Source organism: Grampus griseus (genome assembly GCF_964374135.1).
Source record: "Grampus griseus genome assembly, chromosome: 2".
In the NCBI taxonomy this organism is placed as follows: Eukaryota; Metazoa; Chordata; class Mammalia; order Artiodactyla; family Delphinidae; genus Grampus; species Grampus griseus.
The window spans coordinates 29670567-29690884 of NC_139018.1; the positions used below are offsets into that span (position 1 = coordinate 29670567).

Consider the following 20318-nt stretch of genomic DNA (forward strand, 5'->3'; position numbering starts at 1 on the left):
TCTATCCACCACCGTCTATTGGTTTAGTAACCTTGTATCGAATACTGCCTTGGTCCCTTTCCTTGAGGAGCTCTCAGTTGTGAGCAGGAATGTGTAATAGGGTGTGTATAGAATATGGTGTAGGAAGCCAAGGGCTCAAAGGCACAGCACACTTTCTACTCCTTAGGGCAGTAGTGTTCTAAGTGTGACATCAGCATCACCTGGGAACTTCCTGGAAATGCAGATTCTTGGCTCCATGTGGTAACAGGTGCTCTGAGGGTGCGGGCCAGCAATCTATGTTTTAAAAAGCCCTGCAGGGCATTGAAAGCTTCAGAACGTTAGAAACATTAGAACATTTAAAAAGCATTAGGGAGTTTGTAAAGGCTTCCCTGAGGAGGTGACCTTCAAGTTAGCCCTTGAAGAATGAGGAGACATTTACTGGGTGGGAGAGGGCTTCCCAGATAGAGGGAACTGCGTGTACAAAAGCAGGGAGGTGTGAAATAGCATGGTGCGTTCAGACAATTGGTAGTAGTTGTGTCTGACAGTGGTACTGGAGAAATGATGGAATGTGGGCAGGGGCCACAGCTGGAAGCGTCTTCTCTGCCAGGCTGTGTAGTTGTCATCTTGTAGGAAAAGGAGAACCATGATAGCAATTACTAGAAGTAAGAACAAATGATTTATAAAGAAATATGTGTGGCATATTATAAATTATCATATGGGGCTTCCCTGGTGGCGCAGTGGTTGAGAGTCCGCCCGTCGGTGCAGGGGACGCGGGTTCGGGCCCTGGTCCGGGAGGATCCCACATGCCGCGGACTGGCTGGGCCCGTGAGCCATGGCCGCTGAGCCTGCGCGTCTGGAGCCTGTGCTCCGCAATGGGAGAGGCCACAGCAGTGCGAGGCCCGCGTACCGCAAAAAAAAAAAAACGAAAACCAAACCAAACCAAAACAAAAAAATTATCGTATGGTGTATCTCTTATTTAATAGCATAAATGAATGTAAAATGCTCTCTGCAGCATACTTGGAGCTCTTATGAGGGAAATGTGTTTTAAAGTTTAGATCTATAAAATTTATTCCAAGGCTATTTCTCCGGTCCCTGGAATGGAAGTTGGGTTGTCCTCAGTCCCGGGAGGCCTCAGTCTTCTGTCTAATAGTGGTGGCCTGGCATGTAGCTAGGCTTTCAATATCTGTCAAGAGAAGAAAAATCCCCACACCAGTGTGCCTTTGGAGGGCACGTTGTACTCTACAGAACTGAAAGAGGAGAGCCGAGTTGATTAAGGGTAATGTTGGCTGATTAGATAATCTGAAAATTAGTCTGATAATGTGCAAATTATCTAAAAGAAGCACATGATGTCATTGCCACGCTGATGGGAAAGATCTAACAGATGTTAGTCTTCTGACATCTCTGTCCTCTAACATACAGCCCAGGGGCGATGGATACAGCTTTAAGAGAGAGAGTGAAAATCACGTTTGACACAAGCTTAAGAATTTTGGATCAGTCTGAAAGGTGCCTGAAAACCTATAAAACCCACACAACTCACTACTTACCCAAGCTTGACGCAGGAAGTTCAGGCTTCGTTACTGGGGAGAGAGAGGGCAATTCAGATCCAGGGCTCTGTCTGGAAAAGTGAGCTGCTTCTCGCTCCCCAAAGAGCAAATCTGGAAACTAACAACCGGTGTTCCTTAGGTGAATTATGATTTCACTAAACAGTTTACAGATTACAAAGCAAAGAAGAATCTGAGGTTGCTCTGTCCTTGAAGGTATACTTGGAGTTAACTCTCCAGACCTGTGGGTCATCCACACTCTTGACCCAGAGACTGAGAAAATGCCACTGGAATTGGCTGGGCCAGTGTGTGAATCACAACTCGGCCACCCTGCCATCTTCTGTCTGTGTAGATGTGGGTCAGTACTTACATTTCTCTGCTCCTTTGTTGCCTCATCCGTAAAACAGAGAGAACCATCGTTCTGCCCTCACGGGGTTGCCGTGAGCCTTCCTGAGGTGACGTGGGTGTCTGGCACCAGGCCCACACTCTGAGGGTGCCGACATCCCATCTCCGTGCCATTCAGGCCAGCAGAGCATGTCCAGGACCACAAATGGCTAACCTGCGTCGGGGCCCGTGTGTGGCCATGTTGATGCTGAGAAGCTAACTGCCTATGGGAGTCTCACTGGCATCAGGAGGAACTATCAGAGCCTGGCACATCCTTTGCTAAATCTTAGATAAGGGACCCCAATCCTTCCACATAAGCTAAACATGAGTATTTACTGAGTACTTACTGTGCATGCACCCACTCGTGGGGCCAAGTGTAACTGGGGCTCCAAAAAGATATAACATGTGGTCTCGGTCCCAGGACAACTTCTGGTCTAATTGGGGAAATAAGATGGATATGTGAAACCCGGTGGAAGGAAACTGTGGAGCAGAATCTAGCCGGGTGTGCATCCCTGTATTTACCATCCCGTTTCCCCAGGATCCGGCATCTACCTGCCACTTGCCTTTCTGTGAGCCTCTTTTTTTTTTTTTTTTTTTTTGCGATACGCGGGCCTCTCACTGTTGTGGCCTCTCCCGTTGCGGAGCACAGGCTCCGGACGCGCAAGCTCAGCGGCCATGGCTCATGGGCCCAGCCGCTCCGCGGCATGTGGGATCCTCCCGGACCGGGGCACGAACCCGTGTCCTCCACATCGGCAGGCAGACTCTCAACCACTGCGCCACCAGGGAAGCCCTGTGAGCCTCTTTTATTTCTCTCACCTTTTTGGCCTATTACCTAGAAAGTTCGGGATTGAAGAGTTTCGTGTCCTGATCAATGACAAGGGCAATAATACTTGCTGACATTCCTTGAATGTGTCAGACACTGTGCTAGGCACGCCACATTTATCTCATTCATTCCTCACAGTAACCTTATAAGGTAGGTGCCATGTCCCCTAGAGAACACCAAGGCACACAGAGACTGAGGGATGTGCCCTTGGACACAGAGCATGAATGTGAATTCTCCAGTCATGTGTCACTTCTTGGGAAAGCCTACTTATTTACACCTTTGATCCTTTTTCCTGCCTTTTCAGAAATAAAATTATTTTACAGAGGAAAAGAAAGAGGGAAAGACATGGTGGAATAGCTACTTGTGCCAGGCACTTTGCACATGTCATCTCGTGTAATGTTTGCAAGTCTGTGAGGCATGTGCCATTACTCTCATTTTACAGATGAGGAAACAGAGGCTCAGAAAGGTTGAGGAACTCTCCCCAGGTCACACAGTTAGCAAGATGAGAAGCTGAGATGTGAATGTGCTTGAGTTGGACACCATTCAGTTATGTCAGGACATTGGAACCCCAAGTGATGGATCCCAATCTCAACCTGGGATGTTTATCATAGTCCTACTGATGTCCCTTAATTTCCCCCTGTAGGCCAATTGTCAAGTGCATCATATTGCATAGTGGCTTTTCAAAAGAAATGAATGTATTAATGGGCAGTATCGAGGTCAGCCTGGGCTGTGTGACAAAATACCATAGGCTGGGTGGCTTAAACAATAGGAATTTATTTCTCACAGTTCTAGAGGCTGAAAGTCCAAGGTAAAAGTGATGGCAGGGATGGTGTCTGGTGGGGACTCTCTCCTTGGGTTGGAGATGACCATCTTTTTGCTGTATCTTCACATGGTCTTTGCTTGGTACATGTCGGTAGAGAGAAGCAAGCTCTCTGGTGTCTTTTCTTATAAGGGCACTAATCCCACCATAAGTGTCTCATCTCTCAATACCATCACATTGAGGGTTAGGGCTTTAACATATGCATTTTAGGGGAGAAACAATTCAGTCCATAGCAGGCAAATTTAATCTTCAGAATGAACTTTAGCTGTTTATGATGTTATATGGAACCCCCCTTTACAAATTCTGCTTGAGACTTTAATTCATAAATGAGTTTTGCTCTAGAAAAAAATCACACATCACTCAGTTCAATAATTTTCCTGCATCTTTCTCTCTCATTCTATGTCTCAGTCTTTCCAAGCTCTTATATCTCTTTCTGACCTTGTTCTTAAAAAAAAAATAATAATGCTGTACCTGAAGTGAAAATCCTAGGATTAATCCTTGGCTCTGTTTTCCTTCACCACCCTTTTGGCTACCCCTCCAAAATATACCCCGAATCAGTTTCCGTTTCTCCATCCCTATCACCACTGGCTCTTGTCTGGATCATTGCAACTTCTTTATTAGTCTCTCTGCCTTCGTTCTTACCTCTTATAGTCTTTTCTCCAAGGAGTAGCCAAAGTGGTCTTTCAAAAGTATAAAATAGATTATGCCATGCCATGCTGTCAAAACTTTCATCACACTTGAATACAATCCAAACTCCTCACCTTGCGGACCTGCATTTTTGCTTCTCAGAGCGAGGTCAGCAGTATCCACATCACCCAGGGCTCAGGTGATCAACCTGTCCAGGTTGGCCCAGGGTATTCCCAGTTTTAGACTGAAAGTTCTGTGCCCTGGAAACACCTCAGTGCTAGGCAAACCTGGATGTTTGGCTACCCCACGGGGAAGCGTGTAAGAAATGTGGGCTCTCAGGCCCTACCTGGACCTATGAATCCTAATCTGAATTTTAATGAGATCCCTAAGTGATTTATCTGCACAACACTCAAATTTGAGAAGCCCTTGCCTCTAGGGCCTGCTGACCACTCTGACTTGAGTTCCCTCGGGTGTGTTGTTGTATGTACCCGTGGCAGGATAGTATCAGGTGGGCCAGCTAAGAGCCACACTGCCTGGGTTCAGGACCAGCGTAGCGTGACTTTAGACAAGCTTCCTCGTGCCTTAAGTATCATCTGTGTAAAATCAGAACACTAATGCCTCTGTATCATAGGGTTATGCAACGCTGAAATAAATCAATTCATATACAGCACAGCACTAACAGATGTGTATGACACAATGTGATATGACCGTCATGTGTCTCAGAGCCGTGGTCCTCCAGCTTGAGCACATCAGAATCACCTGTTCCTTAAAACGCAGACTTCCGGATCTCCCACCCCAGAATTTTGGATTCAGTAGATCGGTGGTGGAGGCCTAGAGTTTGCATTTTTAAGAAGTCATGTGAACTATGTGGACCACTGCCTTAGAGAAATCCAGCTTTCAAAGACCAATGGCCAAGCTGTGTTTCCCTTTAATTCTTTTTACTTTTGGATGCACCGAGTCAGGTAACCAGGAAACAGGTTGCATTGCTCAATCTGGGGGGAGAAACTTGGTTTTCATTCTTTTCCTAAGGCCCTGTCCTACCACGGGCGAATGTCTCTGTGGCTCCCAGCACCCTCTTCCCAGTTTGCTTTCTGGGTGTGTTCCTGGTCTGGGCCCTCATCTCTAGGCTGGGCTGCCTGTCAGCTCTGTGGTCCCTTGACTCTCTCCTCACCCTCAGGTCTGATGCTTGAGACTCATCCTTTTCTTTTCCCTGAGTACTGCTTTTTAGTCTGAAGGACACAGAAAATGCTGGTCCCTTGTGGACTGTTGGGGTTGACATACCCGAGTCCTGTGGAGGTGGTGGTGACGAGGGGTGGAGAGGGGCAAGGCTGAGCAAGAGAGGAAGGGAGCTTGCTGAATTCTGCCATCACAATAATAATATCCTGACAACTGAAGCAGACGAGGCTTATCCTGCCCTACAGCACTGGGATGTCCTGCATTTCTCTCAGGGGAATGACACCACTTCATTCACAGCCCTTTTGACATAGTTCCTCTCAAGTGAAACGTTTTCCCCCTCAACTGACTCATTTGGTGGCAATAACAAGTTGCTACACCAGGGCATGAACTGACCCACATGACCTGCCACTGGAAAATGGAAACATCTTGTGCTTTCCTTAATCAGCACTGAGAAAAGTAATCAACTTTGCTTAAGTCTTCTTCTCACTCTTCAGAAGCGTCAGTAACAGACCTGGGGTTGCTGGCCTAAGGCTGGAGCACAAAGGACATTACCAAAGGGTCATGTGACCATCTAGTCCCAGAAGTAGTGACATGGTGTCCAAACTCCTGGCAAGTGGCAACTCTAACCAGATACATCCATTAAGATGGAGACATCAGTGTGAGCAGACACGTGATTTCTGATTTTACAGCACAGTGTCTGGGAGTAAATATTTACAAGGTGTGTGTCTAACAGTATGAGTTTTGTGTTCCATAAAGATAGAGGAAAAGGAGATAGGTACAAGGAAGGGTGGGATGACTGACACACATTTAAAATTTTTAGAAAGATTCTACAGCTACCAAAGCACATAGTAAGACAGGGCCTATATTCTCACTGGACGGTTCAGGGCTCCTGGCAAGAGACCAAACAGGAGGTTCAAGGGGCCCTGGGGGCCAAATGAGCCTGGGAGTTCTTAACTCCTTCCATCCTGGTTTTCCAAGAAATGCCTAAGGGAGAGGATTCCCGTGGGAGGGCAGACCCACTGGCTTTCTCCACCACCACTTTATTCTCTCCAGTGGGCTCTCCCACTCTTTATGTTGCTTCTGCCCCTCACTCTTTTTTTTTTTTTTTAAATAAATTATTTATTTATTTTTGGCTGCATTGGGTCTTTGTTGCTGCACGCGGGCTTTCTCTAGTTGCGGCGAGCGGGGGCTACTCTTTGTTGCGGTGCGCGGGCTTCTCATTGCATTGGCTTCTCTTGTTGCGGAGCACGGGCTCTAGGCGCGCGGGCTCAGCAGTTGTGCCTCGTGGGCTCTAGAGCGCAGGCTCAGTAGTTGTGGCACACGGGCTTAGTTGCTCCGTGGCATGTGGGATCTTCCCGGACCAGGGCTCGAACCCATGTCCCCGGCATTGACAGGCGGATTCTTAACCACTGCGCCACCAGGGAAGCCTTGCCCCTCACTCTTTATGTCCCCTGTTATGGGCAGGACTGATGCTGGCAGTGCCTTAGGATGGTCACTGAGTACTCGGGACACTTTACATCCACTGAATTCCTGGTCTTTCACTTCCCTTTGCCTGGCAGTTGTGTTTTTTTTCCCCTCCCAAAAGCCTCTGTGAAGATCTGCCATCCTTTCATTAAGTATTTATTGTCAGCTCTGTGTCAATCACTGTGCCAGGTGTTGGGGATTCAGAGATTAAAGACACCGCTCCTGCCCTCAGGGAGCTCACGGCTAATAGGGAGAGAGATGTGTACACAAATATGAAGCAAGGATGAAAGGCTGAGTTCCTCTGGGTTTGAAAAACTTCGCTCTTCTTTCGCCCTATTATAATCCTCAAATAATAGGCCTAAAAGGGGCCTTAAGACATCTAGCATATTCTCTTGCCTCTAGATGGGCCTGCACTCAAAGAAACCTGGGCCAGGGACACCTTCCCAGGTGCAGACCCTCTCCAGAGAAGCCTGCTTCCGCGACCGTGCCTTTAACTGCTGAATCGCGCTCGTGTCCAGCTTTCTGGTAGCGTGCACTGCCATTTCAGCTCCTTCTGTCTCCTGTTGTCTTTGACAATACGGTGACTTAGGCCCATCCATAAACCCAAGGGCTTATTAAATCAGCCCTCGGCCTTTTCGTCTCCAGGGGGACTAATCTCGGGGCCTGGAATCATTCTGCATTAGCAGTACCCCCTCCTAAATCCCTATCATACACTCACCCTGTGCGCAATGCCAGGTGGCAAAATGGTGCGTGAGGTCTGACGGTCATGTGCTGAGTGGACCCCGGTGTTCGTTTCCCCCACCGGGCTTCCACATTCAGGGAGGAAGTCATCATTTGTCTTCCCTCTGGAGCCCCAGGGTGGGACCAGAGTCGCTATTAGGTGGCCAAGAAGAACCAGCCTGAATGGAAGCCCAACATTTTTATTCCTTGGATCCGTGGGATTTATTTTTTCATCAGTTCTAGGGAAGCAATGAAAAAAGGTGTCAGGCCTTGGGGATAATTTATATGAGTAAACACGTAAGGGGTGGGGTGAGCGAGAGCATGAGAATTAAGGCCATTTATCCAGGCTTGGAGGCTCTGTGTGCCCTCTGGTCCAGCCTTCCCCACAGTCTTTATCTTGCCACTTTAACCCTCTCCTGACTCTACTCCACTTGGGCCCAGCACGGATCTCTTCACAGCCTCAGCCTTCCGCTGCCTCCCCCGCCCCTCCCGGGTCCCTCATTAAAGGCTGGGTGGAAGGGAGCAGGCTGCGGCGGTGGCCTCCAGCTGAGGCCTGCTCGCTGATTCTGAAGGGAAGGCACGTCGGCTCACCCCCTCCCTCCCCTCCCGCCCCGTCTCCGCAGCTTCCTCCTCCAGCCTGGCCTGTCCAGTGTGCCCTGTGTGGCCAGCCTGAGGCTGCCTTCCGCTCTCCGTCTTTTCCTTTCCCCTTCTCTTTACTCCGTCCTCCGAAGATGCGCTCTGCACCGCCAAATGGCACCAGGCTAGGATGCTTTACACTTGAGAGATGAAGTAATAACAGGTGGCAAGACCAGAGGCTGCCGGAGCCCAGGATTCTGGTTGCCATGGCAACATGTCAGACCCGTGGAGGGACGGAACTGTCAGCCGTGGGGGAATGAGTGAGGGGAGCGAGGAGAGGCACAGCGCCTCCTGGAGGGCTCTTCTCTGTGCCCCTGGGGTCCCAGAGCGCTGCACACCCCTGCTAGCGGCCCCTGGGGAGACAGCTGCTGGCCTGGGGCTGGGGTCAGGCTGGGTGGAGGGCACGGGACATGGCCCCGCGTCTGTGCACACCAGGCCCTGGCAGGCAGTCGGAGCGTCTGCCCAGGATGTGAAGTCACGCTTTCGTGGATGTGCCATGGAGGAGCCTAAACTTCTGGCTTGCTTCCTCTTTCCCTAGGACACTAGGGCTGCAGCTCTGGTCTCGGCAGAAGCAGGTGAGGGGCTGCTGCTTGTGGCCAGCCTGTGCCCATCGCTCATGTTCCTCTTGAGCGGCAGGCAGGCGTATTGCGGCAGAAATCAGGCTGAAAGGGGAAAAGACAGCCCTGTCTAGGGGCCTTGTTTGCCCTCGACACGTGGCCTGAATGAAGTAGAGAACCCTGTAGTATGGTCATGCGCCACACTGCCGTTCCAGAATGACTGCTCAGCCTTTCCCGAGTGCGCTGGTGGGACTCTGGGGCTTGGCTTTTCCTTTCTCTTGGGTTGATTTATTTGAATGTTCCCTCCCACCTTCTGTTATTATTATTATTTTGGGGGATTTCCTCATGAACTTTGTTCTGATTTCCGTTTGTTTTCCTTTGAGCTTTTTAAACTTATTCCCCTCCCGCCCCCCAGGTAAACCCCTGAACTCTCAAGGTTCACTTTCTTTTCCCAGCAGCTTCCTTGCATCGCTTATATGATCTCAGCCCATGAACATTCATCAACAGAAAACCAAAGCCATCGTCGCGGACGCTGCCATCGAGATACCACTTGGGTCTTTGGCCTCCCCGTCCTCTTGCTCTATAAAGTGGGACTCAATTTCCCATAAGCGGAAGCAGAATCTCTAGTTAAATGCACTTGCAAGGTCTGGGCGAGCTTCCTATTTATAGCAAAATCCTTTTTATAATGACCTCATAGACGGTGCCAGGAAATTGCTCACGGATGGGTCAGGCCAAAGGCCAATAAAGCCACCGTGTGAGCTTTACTTAAAAAAATTCCTTCATGAGCCTCTGGAATTCTTTGGAGAAGTGTTTTCACGGGTTATATGACCATAACTGGGGCCACCGGGATGGATTACAGTGGTAGAGACATTAAACTTAAGTTCAAAGGGAATTTCCGCTTCATCAGGCCAATCTCAATACTTTTTATCACTTTGGGCTTCCCAAAGAAAGTACTGGGTGAATCACGTTTATGAAATATTATATATGCAACGTTGGCTCTGGACTTCCCAGAGGCAGAGAAGTGTGATTAGAGACAAGAGTCTCTGAGGACACAGGCAACCCGGGGGTGAATCCCGCTTCCTCCACTTCTTAACTGGGGCTTGAAGCCAGCCCCTTAATCTCTTTGGGCTTCCGTTACCTCATCTGTCAAATGCTCCCTACTTCACAAAATGCTTGTGAGAATCAATGAAATAGTGTGTGTAAAGCATCAGCGTAAGATCTGTCACCATTTTGTAGTGTCATATGTGTCTGCTTCATCTTCTCAACAAACAGTTGAATGGGGGGCGCTGGGTGGGTAGGCACAAACTGGTGTCCCCTTCTCAAGAGACAGCGAGTCCTAGTCTTATACTTTTCCTGTATGTCTGTGTACAGGACGATGTCTCACCTACCAGAGTAGGGAATAGTACAGTGTTATTCTTCCAGCAACCCAGGGCTCTCGGCCACCCACTCTGTGTACTCGGGGAGCTAGACATGACCCAGGCCAGATGACCGACCGTTCATTTGGACGTGGACCAGCTCTTCGTTTTGGAGACTGGGGAAATAAACCAGGCAGTGAGTGATATTCAGAGTGACAGATAACTCTGCCTCAGTCCCCCTAGGAGGAGCTCCCGAGGCATCACTGGGCTGCCTACCTACCTCTCTGTCATCCTTTTCTAAGCCATTCATCTCACACATCATTGTTAACCATTTCCTGTGTGCAGGACACATAGGTTTTCCAACAATGTGTTGGATGTGGTCCCTGATCTGAAGGAGTAAACCACTGAATATGGGGTGATGAGGCAGGTGTATACATGTATAGACAAGCGAAGGATCATAGAAGCAATGTCAACAGCGTGCTCTCCCTAAGGCCTGACTGGTCATTTCTGGCTGGGGACTTGGGAGAGCTCCATGGGAGAACCCTCACTAATCCTAAATACCCCAAAATGTACGAGAACCAGAGGTGAAAGCTATTGATTAGTCCATCCCATGCCATTTTACCAAGATGGAAGGAAGCTTGAGCTCACTGTTGTGAGGGGAGAGTAGGAACTGAAGTGGAAAGGATTTCACTGGAAAATGAGGTCTAACTGCTCACTATCACTTTCTACACTGGGCCCTCGCTGGACTAAAATGGTACCCGCTCACCTGGCATGTCACAACTGTACACACCAGGGCCTGCAGCTGGAAGTTTATCACCATTTTCATCCCTTTGGCCAGGAGCTTTGTATACCAACAAATGTATGCGGGGACCCTGCTCTGCTTCAGTCTCCTCGGAAGCTTCTCTTCATCAGGTGAATTAAATCCTCTTCCATTGGTCTTTCTCCATAGGATTGATTTCTCCATCACTGTCTGCTTTGCTCTACTAGATTGTTTCTGAATTTTTTATTTCTTGCCATATTAGAGTCCCTGATTCGGTAGGGTGTTCTGCCAATGGTCTGTTGGTGGTGAAAACTGTAGAATTATCTGGGCATTCTTATACTCTATATTCTACTTCTCCATCCTCATAAATCACAGGAATAGTGTGTTGGAGAAAAACCAGATTCTTTGTTGCTTAAAGATTTTGTGAAAGGGGAGAAAATCTGGCCTAAAAAAGAGAACAGGAGGCAGGTGATGAGCCTGGGCTTCCTGAGAGGTTTAGTGTGATGATATACATGGGATTCTTTGATCACTCTTCATGCAGGAAGCTACCTAAGTTGTGACTGGCATCTCCACATTTTATATCTAGTTCATAGCAATCATGAAACTTAGCTCTGTTTTACACTCAGCCCGTACATTTAATATAACCCACTTCTTCTTACTGTTCATCTTTTGATTGATTTCCATGATAGTCGCTTAATCAGGAAACCCCGAGTTTATTTGCTTCATAGACATACTTGGATTTTCTTGAGAGAGTTCTTTTTTTTTTTCTGATGCGGACCATTTAAAAAGTCTTTATTGAATTTGTTACAATATTACTTCTGTTTTATGGTTTGGTTTTTTGGCTGCGAGGCATGTGGGATCTTAGCTCCCGGACCAGGGATTGAACCTGCACTCCCTGCATTGGAAGGCAAAGTCCCAACCACTGGACCACCAGGGAAGTCCTGAGAGAGTTCTAAAAGTGGTTAAGATGGCAACTGAGAAAGAAAGAAGAAAGGGACTTCTTTCTGGATTTGGGCAATGAAAATTTTATAGGCAGAATAAAATTTTTGCGGACGTCCTGCTTTTTGGAGATTATTTGCAAAACCATTCCGTATGACACACATCTGTCTTTGAGATGCAGTGACTGATGAAGAAAAACCCACACTCCGCAGGCCACAGGGTGTGGCCCCCTCCTCTGTCTGCCACAAACAGCCCACATTTTTCTTGCAGAGAATTGTCTGCCTCCCTGAAGATGAAAATCAATGACTTAGAAACTGATTAAACAATCCAAATAGCAACTGATAAATGGATTAACCCTCTATAATGCAATTCTGTGAGCTTTTGTCTTCCGCCTTCCCCAGGTAAGTTCTTCTATTCCTAGAGGCAAAGCAGAAGCATGGAGGAAGCGGAGGCCAGGGGGAATCATATTAAAGTCGGTGAATCCGTTTATCACTTACTGTCTGGATGGTATTGCTGCTCACATATCTGCTTCCTTTTACAGATTTGTACCCTGATGAATGTTAGGCAGTGAATAATGAACGATAGGGGCAGACATTGGGGATAGGCGAGACGAAGATACCCCGGTGGTTTAGGCTGATCCCATAAACAGAGAGACTTTTCTTCTTAGTCACAAACAGGGAGCGTTAACATGACAAAGAAATGTCCACAATAGGGATCAAAGAACAAGTAAAATGGAAGGATTTCTTCTCATGCAAAGAACCTGTCCAAGGCTTTTTAACCAGCCCCTAGACACTGAGATTTCAGTGCTTGAGGACATGTGCTGTTTTCACGAGGCTTTGTTTTTAAAATCATGTCCCAAGATATTCCTTTGTCTTTGTGTAGGGCCTTTCCGTAAGGGTGGCTTAGGAAAGTCTAAGCCTCCGATATGCTCACTAACTCACCGTTCAACCCATCTCCGGTATGAGGCTGAGCTAAGTGTTCAGTTCTGATTCTAGGCACTTGGGGTCTGCTGATTAACTAGTCCTGGGTGCTTTCCATGACCAACAAGTCTGGACTTCAGGGAGATGGGGCTGAACAAGAGTGGACACCTGTGTACCTGCCCACAGGTGCATCAGAGTCCCCCAGAGCATCTTCAGGGTCCTTCCTGCAAATGATCCCCCATCAGTGCTTCTTTGTTTTCCTTTTCAGAGACAGAAGGAATATCTCCTAAACGAGAGCATCTTTCCCAAGGGCAAGGCCTAGGTAGTGACCTTTCTCTCTTCCTCTAGTCGCACCACCGTTGATGGTTACCATCTGATGTTTGGGTCCCAAGGGCTCATTGTTCAGGGATGAGAGAAGTTCATTTGGTTGGTAAGGCCTTCTGGATGCTTCACTGATCCAGGGATCCAATCAGAAGAGCAGAGTAGTTTCTATAAAAACACAGAGCTGACAAACATTACAATCAAACTCAGCTCTGGATGGCTTGCAAGACATTGGTATGGTTGAACGGAGGAGAATCATAAAGAAAACTTTGCCCAAGTTAACAACTTGGTTGTAACAAAACCTCAGATTCTAAACTTCATATTCTTTCTGGAGCAGATTCTGCCACACCATGGGAGAAGAGGGGCCGGTGGAGACTCACCAGAGCCTAACACTGGATTTTTAAAAAAATGTTTCCACAGCCCAGAAAGGACCGGATGGGACAGTCATTCCCAATAACTACTGTGACTTCTGCTTGGGGGGTTCTAACATGAACAAGAAGAGTGGGAGGCCGGAAGAGCTGGTGTCCTGTGCAGACTGTGGACGCTCTGGTGAGTGTGGCCCCTTCTCGCATCATGTGCCCGTAGACCAGGAACTCTTCCACTCGCACTTCTCTGCCATCTTGTGGGGGTCAGGGGCTGAAGGGTGGGTGCAGAAGTGACGGTGATGATACTTCGAGTGGAGATGGGTTTTCAGGTTATTTTGATTTGTTCCTTCTTGAGGCTTACGAACTAGAAGTTATGCCCTGGGATCTGGGGAAAAGGGAAAGAAGAAGGTTTGGGCTTTTGTCTGTCCGGCCTTTCTGTGAGGTGTATATTTCTTTGTGTGTGTTGTTGTGGACGACAGTGAGACAGTGTGGAAACAGCCGGAGACACAGGCAACGTGCTTCCTTGTATCGGGTGACATGCCCGTAACAAAGAGGTGCGTTGGTTCTGCAGAAGTGCCCGGGGCAAACCGGAAGAATGTGGAAACGTGAATACTGGGAGAGCAGCCACATCTGGAGCTGTGGGGGGCACAGACCCCTGCGCTTCTGGGTAGCTGCATAGATGCCACCCCATTGGCCACTTATCCCATTTTCTCATGTGGAAAGCAAAAGAGAGCCCGGTCGATCAAGGAGGCAAAGGGCAGGTGTTCTTAGGCTCCTCTGCAGTTGACTTGGCATGTTTTGAATTTTCATCTTCAGTCTATTCAGAGACTAAAATTGGTCTTGTTCTTCCATTCTTAGAATGAGCACAGGTCTTCAAGTTTTGTGCAAGCTGTTTTGCTTTCAAATTCCATTATTTTGCGCTGGATCGTGGTTGGCTTTTCACATTGTTTTATGTTATAACGAGGCCAAAGTGCAAGGCAGGGAGGAGAGAAGGTTTCAGACTCATCTTTAGTCTCATCAACTGCTGACTGGTAGGTGAAATACAGTTTGGTTGGGTGGTTCGTTCCACCAGCCAGGAGTCATGGCTCCTTCCCACCTCTCTACCCAGCATCTGTTCTACTCCTAGTCCTGAGAGAAGGCCTGAGATGACCACACCCGGCTTTACTATAGCAGCTCAGTTCTTCCCTCGCTCCGTCCGCAGACATTAGCTTTAGTCCTTTTGTATTTGGTCTTGGGTTGTTTAAGCTTTAAGACTGACTTGAACAGCAAATCAGTAATTGGAAAAGCACTGTGGTTTTTACTGCATACAACCCTCCGCATTTAACCCTTAAGGACCCTGACAGGGTGGCCCATCTGTGCAATTCTGTCAATTCCTTCACTTGCCAAACGTGATACCTAACGTTGAACTCTTTATCCTACTGGTGCCAGCTTAGAAGAGAGGGCCCATGTGATAGTGGAGGGGTTTAGATACTCAAAAAGAAAATGAAACAAATGAAATTCACTTCAGCATTTTTAAAAAGCAAGCGATCAGACAAAATCTTTACCACCAGAAACCAAGTTACTTGGTGGCATGATGCTCTAGGCAGAATTTTATGGACTGCTATGGGTTTGGGAGGAGTTAGAGAAGGCAGCTTCAGAATTCTCAGTGAAAACTTCTGAAATTTCTCCTCTCCCTTTCCTACAAAAGACGGCTACTTGGATCTGATCCACGGGGGACCAGAAGTGGGCAGTTGTTTTTTTCTGTACAAAGCTTCTCTCTTCACAGCCTTTACTCAGCTTCTTCTTCCAAGGATCTGTCTGCTGTGTGACTCAGGGGGCCATTTTATACCAGCCTAGGTGTTCTCATTGCATTCGCCAGGGATTAATTTTGGTGGATAATTTAGTCAAGGTCTGACTCTGATGTTCCTGAAATAGTCAACATCTTGGGAATAAGCAGGTGGCATTAGCCCATGGGATATGCTCGTTAAGGCAGGTGGGCCAATACTTCTTCTCTAGGACCTCCCTGGAGTCCTTCCAAGGAAGAGTGTGGAGCTCAGAAGAGCTGTCTTTTCCTTCCCATCTACCCCACTACCTACTTTTCCTGGGAGAAAAAGTGAGATTCCAGAAATTGGCACCCTAAATGGTACCTTATGACCTCATGGGGGGCAGTCCTGGGGCCCATTTGGAACGTGAAAAAGTCTCTACCGGAGTTTTATAGACTTCAGGATACAGTCTTTTATTCGGCTTTTCCACCCCTACTTCCCACTTTCTCAGTGCTCTGAGTTAGATTTGACAACCCTGGACTTTCTGGAGTAACTCAGACCTGGGTGTGTTTAGGGCCTGGCGTGTGTGCGTGCATGCCTGTGTGCACACACACGTGTATGTGTATGTGCACGTGTGTGGGTGCAGATCACAGAAACGTCCTCCAGTGGTTAAAGAAAACGGGAGACTCTTTTATTACCTACCACTTATCAGACTTTCCAACTTCTTTTTGCTTTCAGTGCAAATGAACTACATGATGTAAGGGCAGAATTGAAAGGGTATGGAAAGAATGGGATTAGAAACGGGTAAAAATAAAAATGAAACGGATGGAGGCTTAACCACCTTGACTGGGTTATCTGACAGTAATACCTTTGTAAAGCTGACTGTCAAAGTGAAGGACAAACATTGTGCAAAGAAACGCCAACTGAAAACACCAAAGAAATACCAACCAGGCTTAAAAACCACCAAGGAAACGCATTGTCTGGGGTGGGTTGAGCGAGCGTGCATGCGAATGTGTGCCTTCGGAAGAGAAGAAAGAAAGATTGTGGTTGAATCTTGCGCTGTCAGAGCTGTGGACAAATATATTATGGTAGAGATGATGCCTTTTCAGGGAGGGGAGAATCCTTTTCCCTGGAAATGTTGGCTTTGTCCCGTTACCCCAAACCCCTGTCACCAGGTGACACACCCAGTTAATCCCTTTTGGTGTGAAATGGTTTATGATTTTGCTATTAAGAATAACACTGTAATAATGTAATAAGAATATTAATAATGCTGTCTGTTGCTTAACCCATGTGCTGATATATTCATCATACATGTCAGCTCATTTGGGAGGAGAAGGCAGGAAGGAGAAGGAGGCAGCGGCCGCAGCACGCACCACGGAGGACTTATTCGGTTCCACGTCAGAAAGTGACACCTCAACTTTCCACGGCTTTGATGAGGACGATTTGGAAGAGCCTCGCTCCTGCCGAGGACGCCGCAGTGGCCGGGGTTCGCCCACAGCAGATAAAAAGGGCAGTTGCTAAACGCACGGAATGGACTTTCTGGGCAATTAGCCATCACCCTGTGACTTTGGTCATTGCTCTGGTTCTGATATATATATTTTTTTAATGAAAGACAATTTAGGTTTTCCCTTCATCCTTGCTTTTTCCTCTCACTTTCCACTTGTCCCTCCCCCTTCCTTCCCTTTATTTAGGGTACATACAGCAGAAGCACAGACTACTGAAACAAAACAGAACAAAAGAAAGAATAACAGTCCTTCAGAGAGATGGCATCGTGATGTACTATTTATTTTCCATAGAAATGGGAAGTTAGGCGGATTATCTCGTTTTTTGGGGGGAGGGGATCTTTTTGACATGAGCAGAGTTGATTTCCTCAGTTTTCCTATTTATTGGCAAAACGAAGAGAGGAGGAACATTGGGTTTGGAAACAAAGAACCAATAACGTTAAAAAATGATATTTTATATCTTCTAGCTATGATTAGAAGCAGGCCTTTTTTTTTTTTTGAGACAGAGAGAGAGAGAAGGGAAATCAAAGAAACTGAAGTAATATCCTGTTTGAAGAAAGCCTGTATGGGGGAGGATTTCCTTGACGGGAGAGGATGGTACTTGGTACCCCACGGAGCTGGTGGCTCCCCACGGCAGACCCCCTCCCCGTTTCTCCTCCCCCGACCTTTCCATCTTCCTCTCTGCTTGCGAGAACATGCCAGCAGTTCCTGAGAAGCCGGGCAGCCTGTGTGTGGCCCCCGTCCAGCCCCTGGGCCCTGACCTGCAGCGCCTGTGGGATCCTCCTTCTCCGTCAGCAGAGCTGCTGTTTTCTTGTTGCTGGTTTTTTCCTCACTTTCCTCCTGGTGGAGAGCAATTTCCAAACACAGGAATGGAGTATAAGCAGAAAGTCGTGGACTCAACAGTGACCAAACCACCCGAGGCCGCGCTCATGGAAGAAAGGACGTTACTTCACAGTAGATTTCCCTCTCCCCTCACCCCTGTTTAAAAACGTATAAATACCCATTGGATGATCAAGTCTCCCATATTTCTTCTATTTTTTATAGTGCCCTCCAGGCACTTTGTTTTATGTTTCCAGTAGCACCTCCTGAAATAAACCAAAGCAACACTTGCTCAAGGCCCCTGGGGTGATGAAGACCATCTACCTTGTTGGTCAGCCAGTCCCAAGGATGAACAGCTGTGCGGTCCTAGTCAAAAGGTATGTCCTGGCTGACGTGTCTTACAATAAGGGAAAACCATCATAGTTGTTTTAAGTTTATTCCTTCTTTCTTTTTTTCCTTTCCCCCGCTCCTAACTTGTCTTTTGTTTTTCTGGGTTCGGACCCCCTTATTCGTGTGGGAGTGGCCACTGGAACATCTTCTACCCAGCCATCTGCTGTCTGTGTGTGCATGCATACCTATGTGGGCCCAGGCCTAGGTGTGGGATCTGAGGCTTGCTTGGGCTCTGGGAGGCTCTGTGTGGAGAATGGTGGACTTCTGGCTTCAACTGCAAGAGAAAACGGCTGGGGAGTGCTTGGCTAACTCTGCCTTCCTTGGCCATACCTGGAAGCAGAGTCCAGGGAACTGAGGTTCGAGTTGGCTGCTGTCCTTGGGTAGGAATTGAGGGGGCTGCATGTCTAGGGTGGAGCTCCTTGCTCCAGTTACCAATTCAACAGCCAGGGGGATGCATCCAAGTTAAAGAAGATCTCTGATTAGGCACAACATTCAACCTAGTTGATTTGAAGATTCTAAGCTCCCACTAAGTGTGGTCAGGGTCTCCGGCCTTCATGAGAGCGTAGGTCCAGAGATGTAGGCACTGCCCTTTGGCTTGGGTTGGGAGATCCAAGAGGCTGCCCAGGCAACAGGCTTAAGTGTCTGGGGAGATCTGCTTTGACAATCCAGCCTTTGCAGAACTCACGAATTAGACCTCTCATTAAAATAACAAACCAACCCAACAGAAGAAAGGTCCAAGCAAAGAAACCAACAAAAGGACTCCTTGTGCTTCCCTGGTAGCCTGAGACAGACAGGGCTTCCACTTTCCTCCTGCTTGAAATGTGTAAGTGCTCTCCTGGGCGTTTGTGCTCAGTTGTGAGAGAATGAAAGGAACCACGTCACCCACTTTGGGGATGTTCTACCTAATCTGTATGTGGCCCTGTTCCTAGGAAATATGGCATAAACCTCCAACATTGTAATATTCCTACATGCTCACGTGTGTGAAAAAGCCAGCGTAGTTGGTTCCAGTTGGTTTCTGCTTAGGGGATACAATCTGCTCTTGCTGTCATCCTCCACCTCTTTACTTCATCTGTTCTGTTACTTTGACTCAGACGTTGGATTCACAGCATTACGACTTGCTCTCACTGGTAAAATGTGAGCTTCTACATTAATAAAAATATGTCCAACCAATCTATACTGTCATTTGTAATCTTGTATTGGGGTCGCCAAAAAGTTCGTTCGGGTTTTTCTGTAAGAGCGTATGGAAAAACCTGAACGAACTTTTTGGCCAACCCAACAGTTGTTTGTAGTCCTGAAATTCTCAATGACAGCTTGACTTTGAACTTGAAATTTTTAAAAACCCACATAATCAAAACAAATTATAAAAAGTCACCTAATTTCAGAGTCTAGCTTGGGGTTCTGAGGGAGAACCAATAATGAACTGTCTAAACACACTCCCATGGAAAGATTTATCTGAGGATGACTACTGCTTATCTATTTTAGTTTTACTAGTATAGCTTGATCTTCAGTGTCTCTTGCTAGAGGTGGCAGATATCCTCATCTTTCTCAGTTGGTGTAGCCAAGATGAGCATAGTCACGCATCTTAGCATTGCCTGAGTACCTTGTCTCACCTTGCGAACAGTATCTTTCAACAGACTCAAAATTTACATCCTTTAAAAAAACAGGAAAAGAACTGGAAGGGACTTAGAAGATAATCAAGTTCAAATCTTTCACTTTTCGTTGAGAAAGGTCAACCCGGAGAGACTGAGTTACATTTGAAAGGGTAAAATGGACATTGCTTTGGAGGAAAATGTCTTAAGGGGAAGGAAGAAGACTCTGAAAGGAGGCATAGGAGGAGGAAGCTGGCTTTCCTGGATTTCCAAATGCCTTGATGGTCATTCTTATATCTTTATCTTCCTTTCTTTATATAACAATGGCCAAACATTTATATGCCAGGCCTTGTTCTGTTTCCCCTGGAATAGTTCATTTAATCCTCTTGACTACCCGTGAGGTAGGTGCTTGTATTATCCACAATTTACAGGTGAGGAAACTGAGGCTTAGTAATTGAACGTACCTGAAGCCCTGCAGCTAATAAGGAGCCAGATTTTGGTCCTTGGCAACCTGACCCCAGGACTCATACTGTTTACTTTTGTTATTGTTCTGTGCTGCCCCTTGCATATACATGGAAAAAAAATATATACATATATATCTCCCTTCCCTTTTCTCAGGCCTTTAAAAGGTGACTTTATTAAAAGCGATTTCAAAACTGAAGAGTAAGCAATTAGATCCCAAAAAGATAATTCCAATTAAAATTCTGTGCAGAATTTTATAGAGAGCTCATCTTCTAAATCATCATTTCCATACGTTCCCTCCTGATGCCTATTAGGGACAAAGATCTCCTTTTTTGCGACCTCAGAAATTGCAAGAGTTGTGTGAGCAGTCAGCGCATCTATCGTTTTGTTGTTGCTTTTGTTAAGAAAAGTATTGATACTCAAATAT

At 47.1% G+C, this 20318-nt stretch overlaps 1 protein-coding gene across 2 annotated transcripts in view; it reads left to right on the plus strand.

Annotated features, from left to right (window-relative positions):
- Positions 1-20318, plus strand: part of DPF3 (double PHD fingers 3) — a gene marked incomplete at both ends in the record, with an annotated part of 255039 nt that overhangs the window by 187045 nt on the left and 47676 nt on the right. Inside the window, 2 exons of one of the 2 annotated variants that reach the window (XR_014296384.1) lie at positions 13443-13571; positions 16448-17827. Coding sequence is in view for 1 of the 2 variants with exons in the window: in XM_082648770.1 (XP_082504896.1) it covers positions 13443-13571 (129 nt within the window). The remainder of the gene's footprint in view (positions 1-13442; positions 13572-16447; positions 17828-20318) is intronic. The other variant, XM_082648770.1, reaches the window with a different exon arrangement.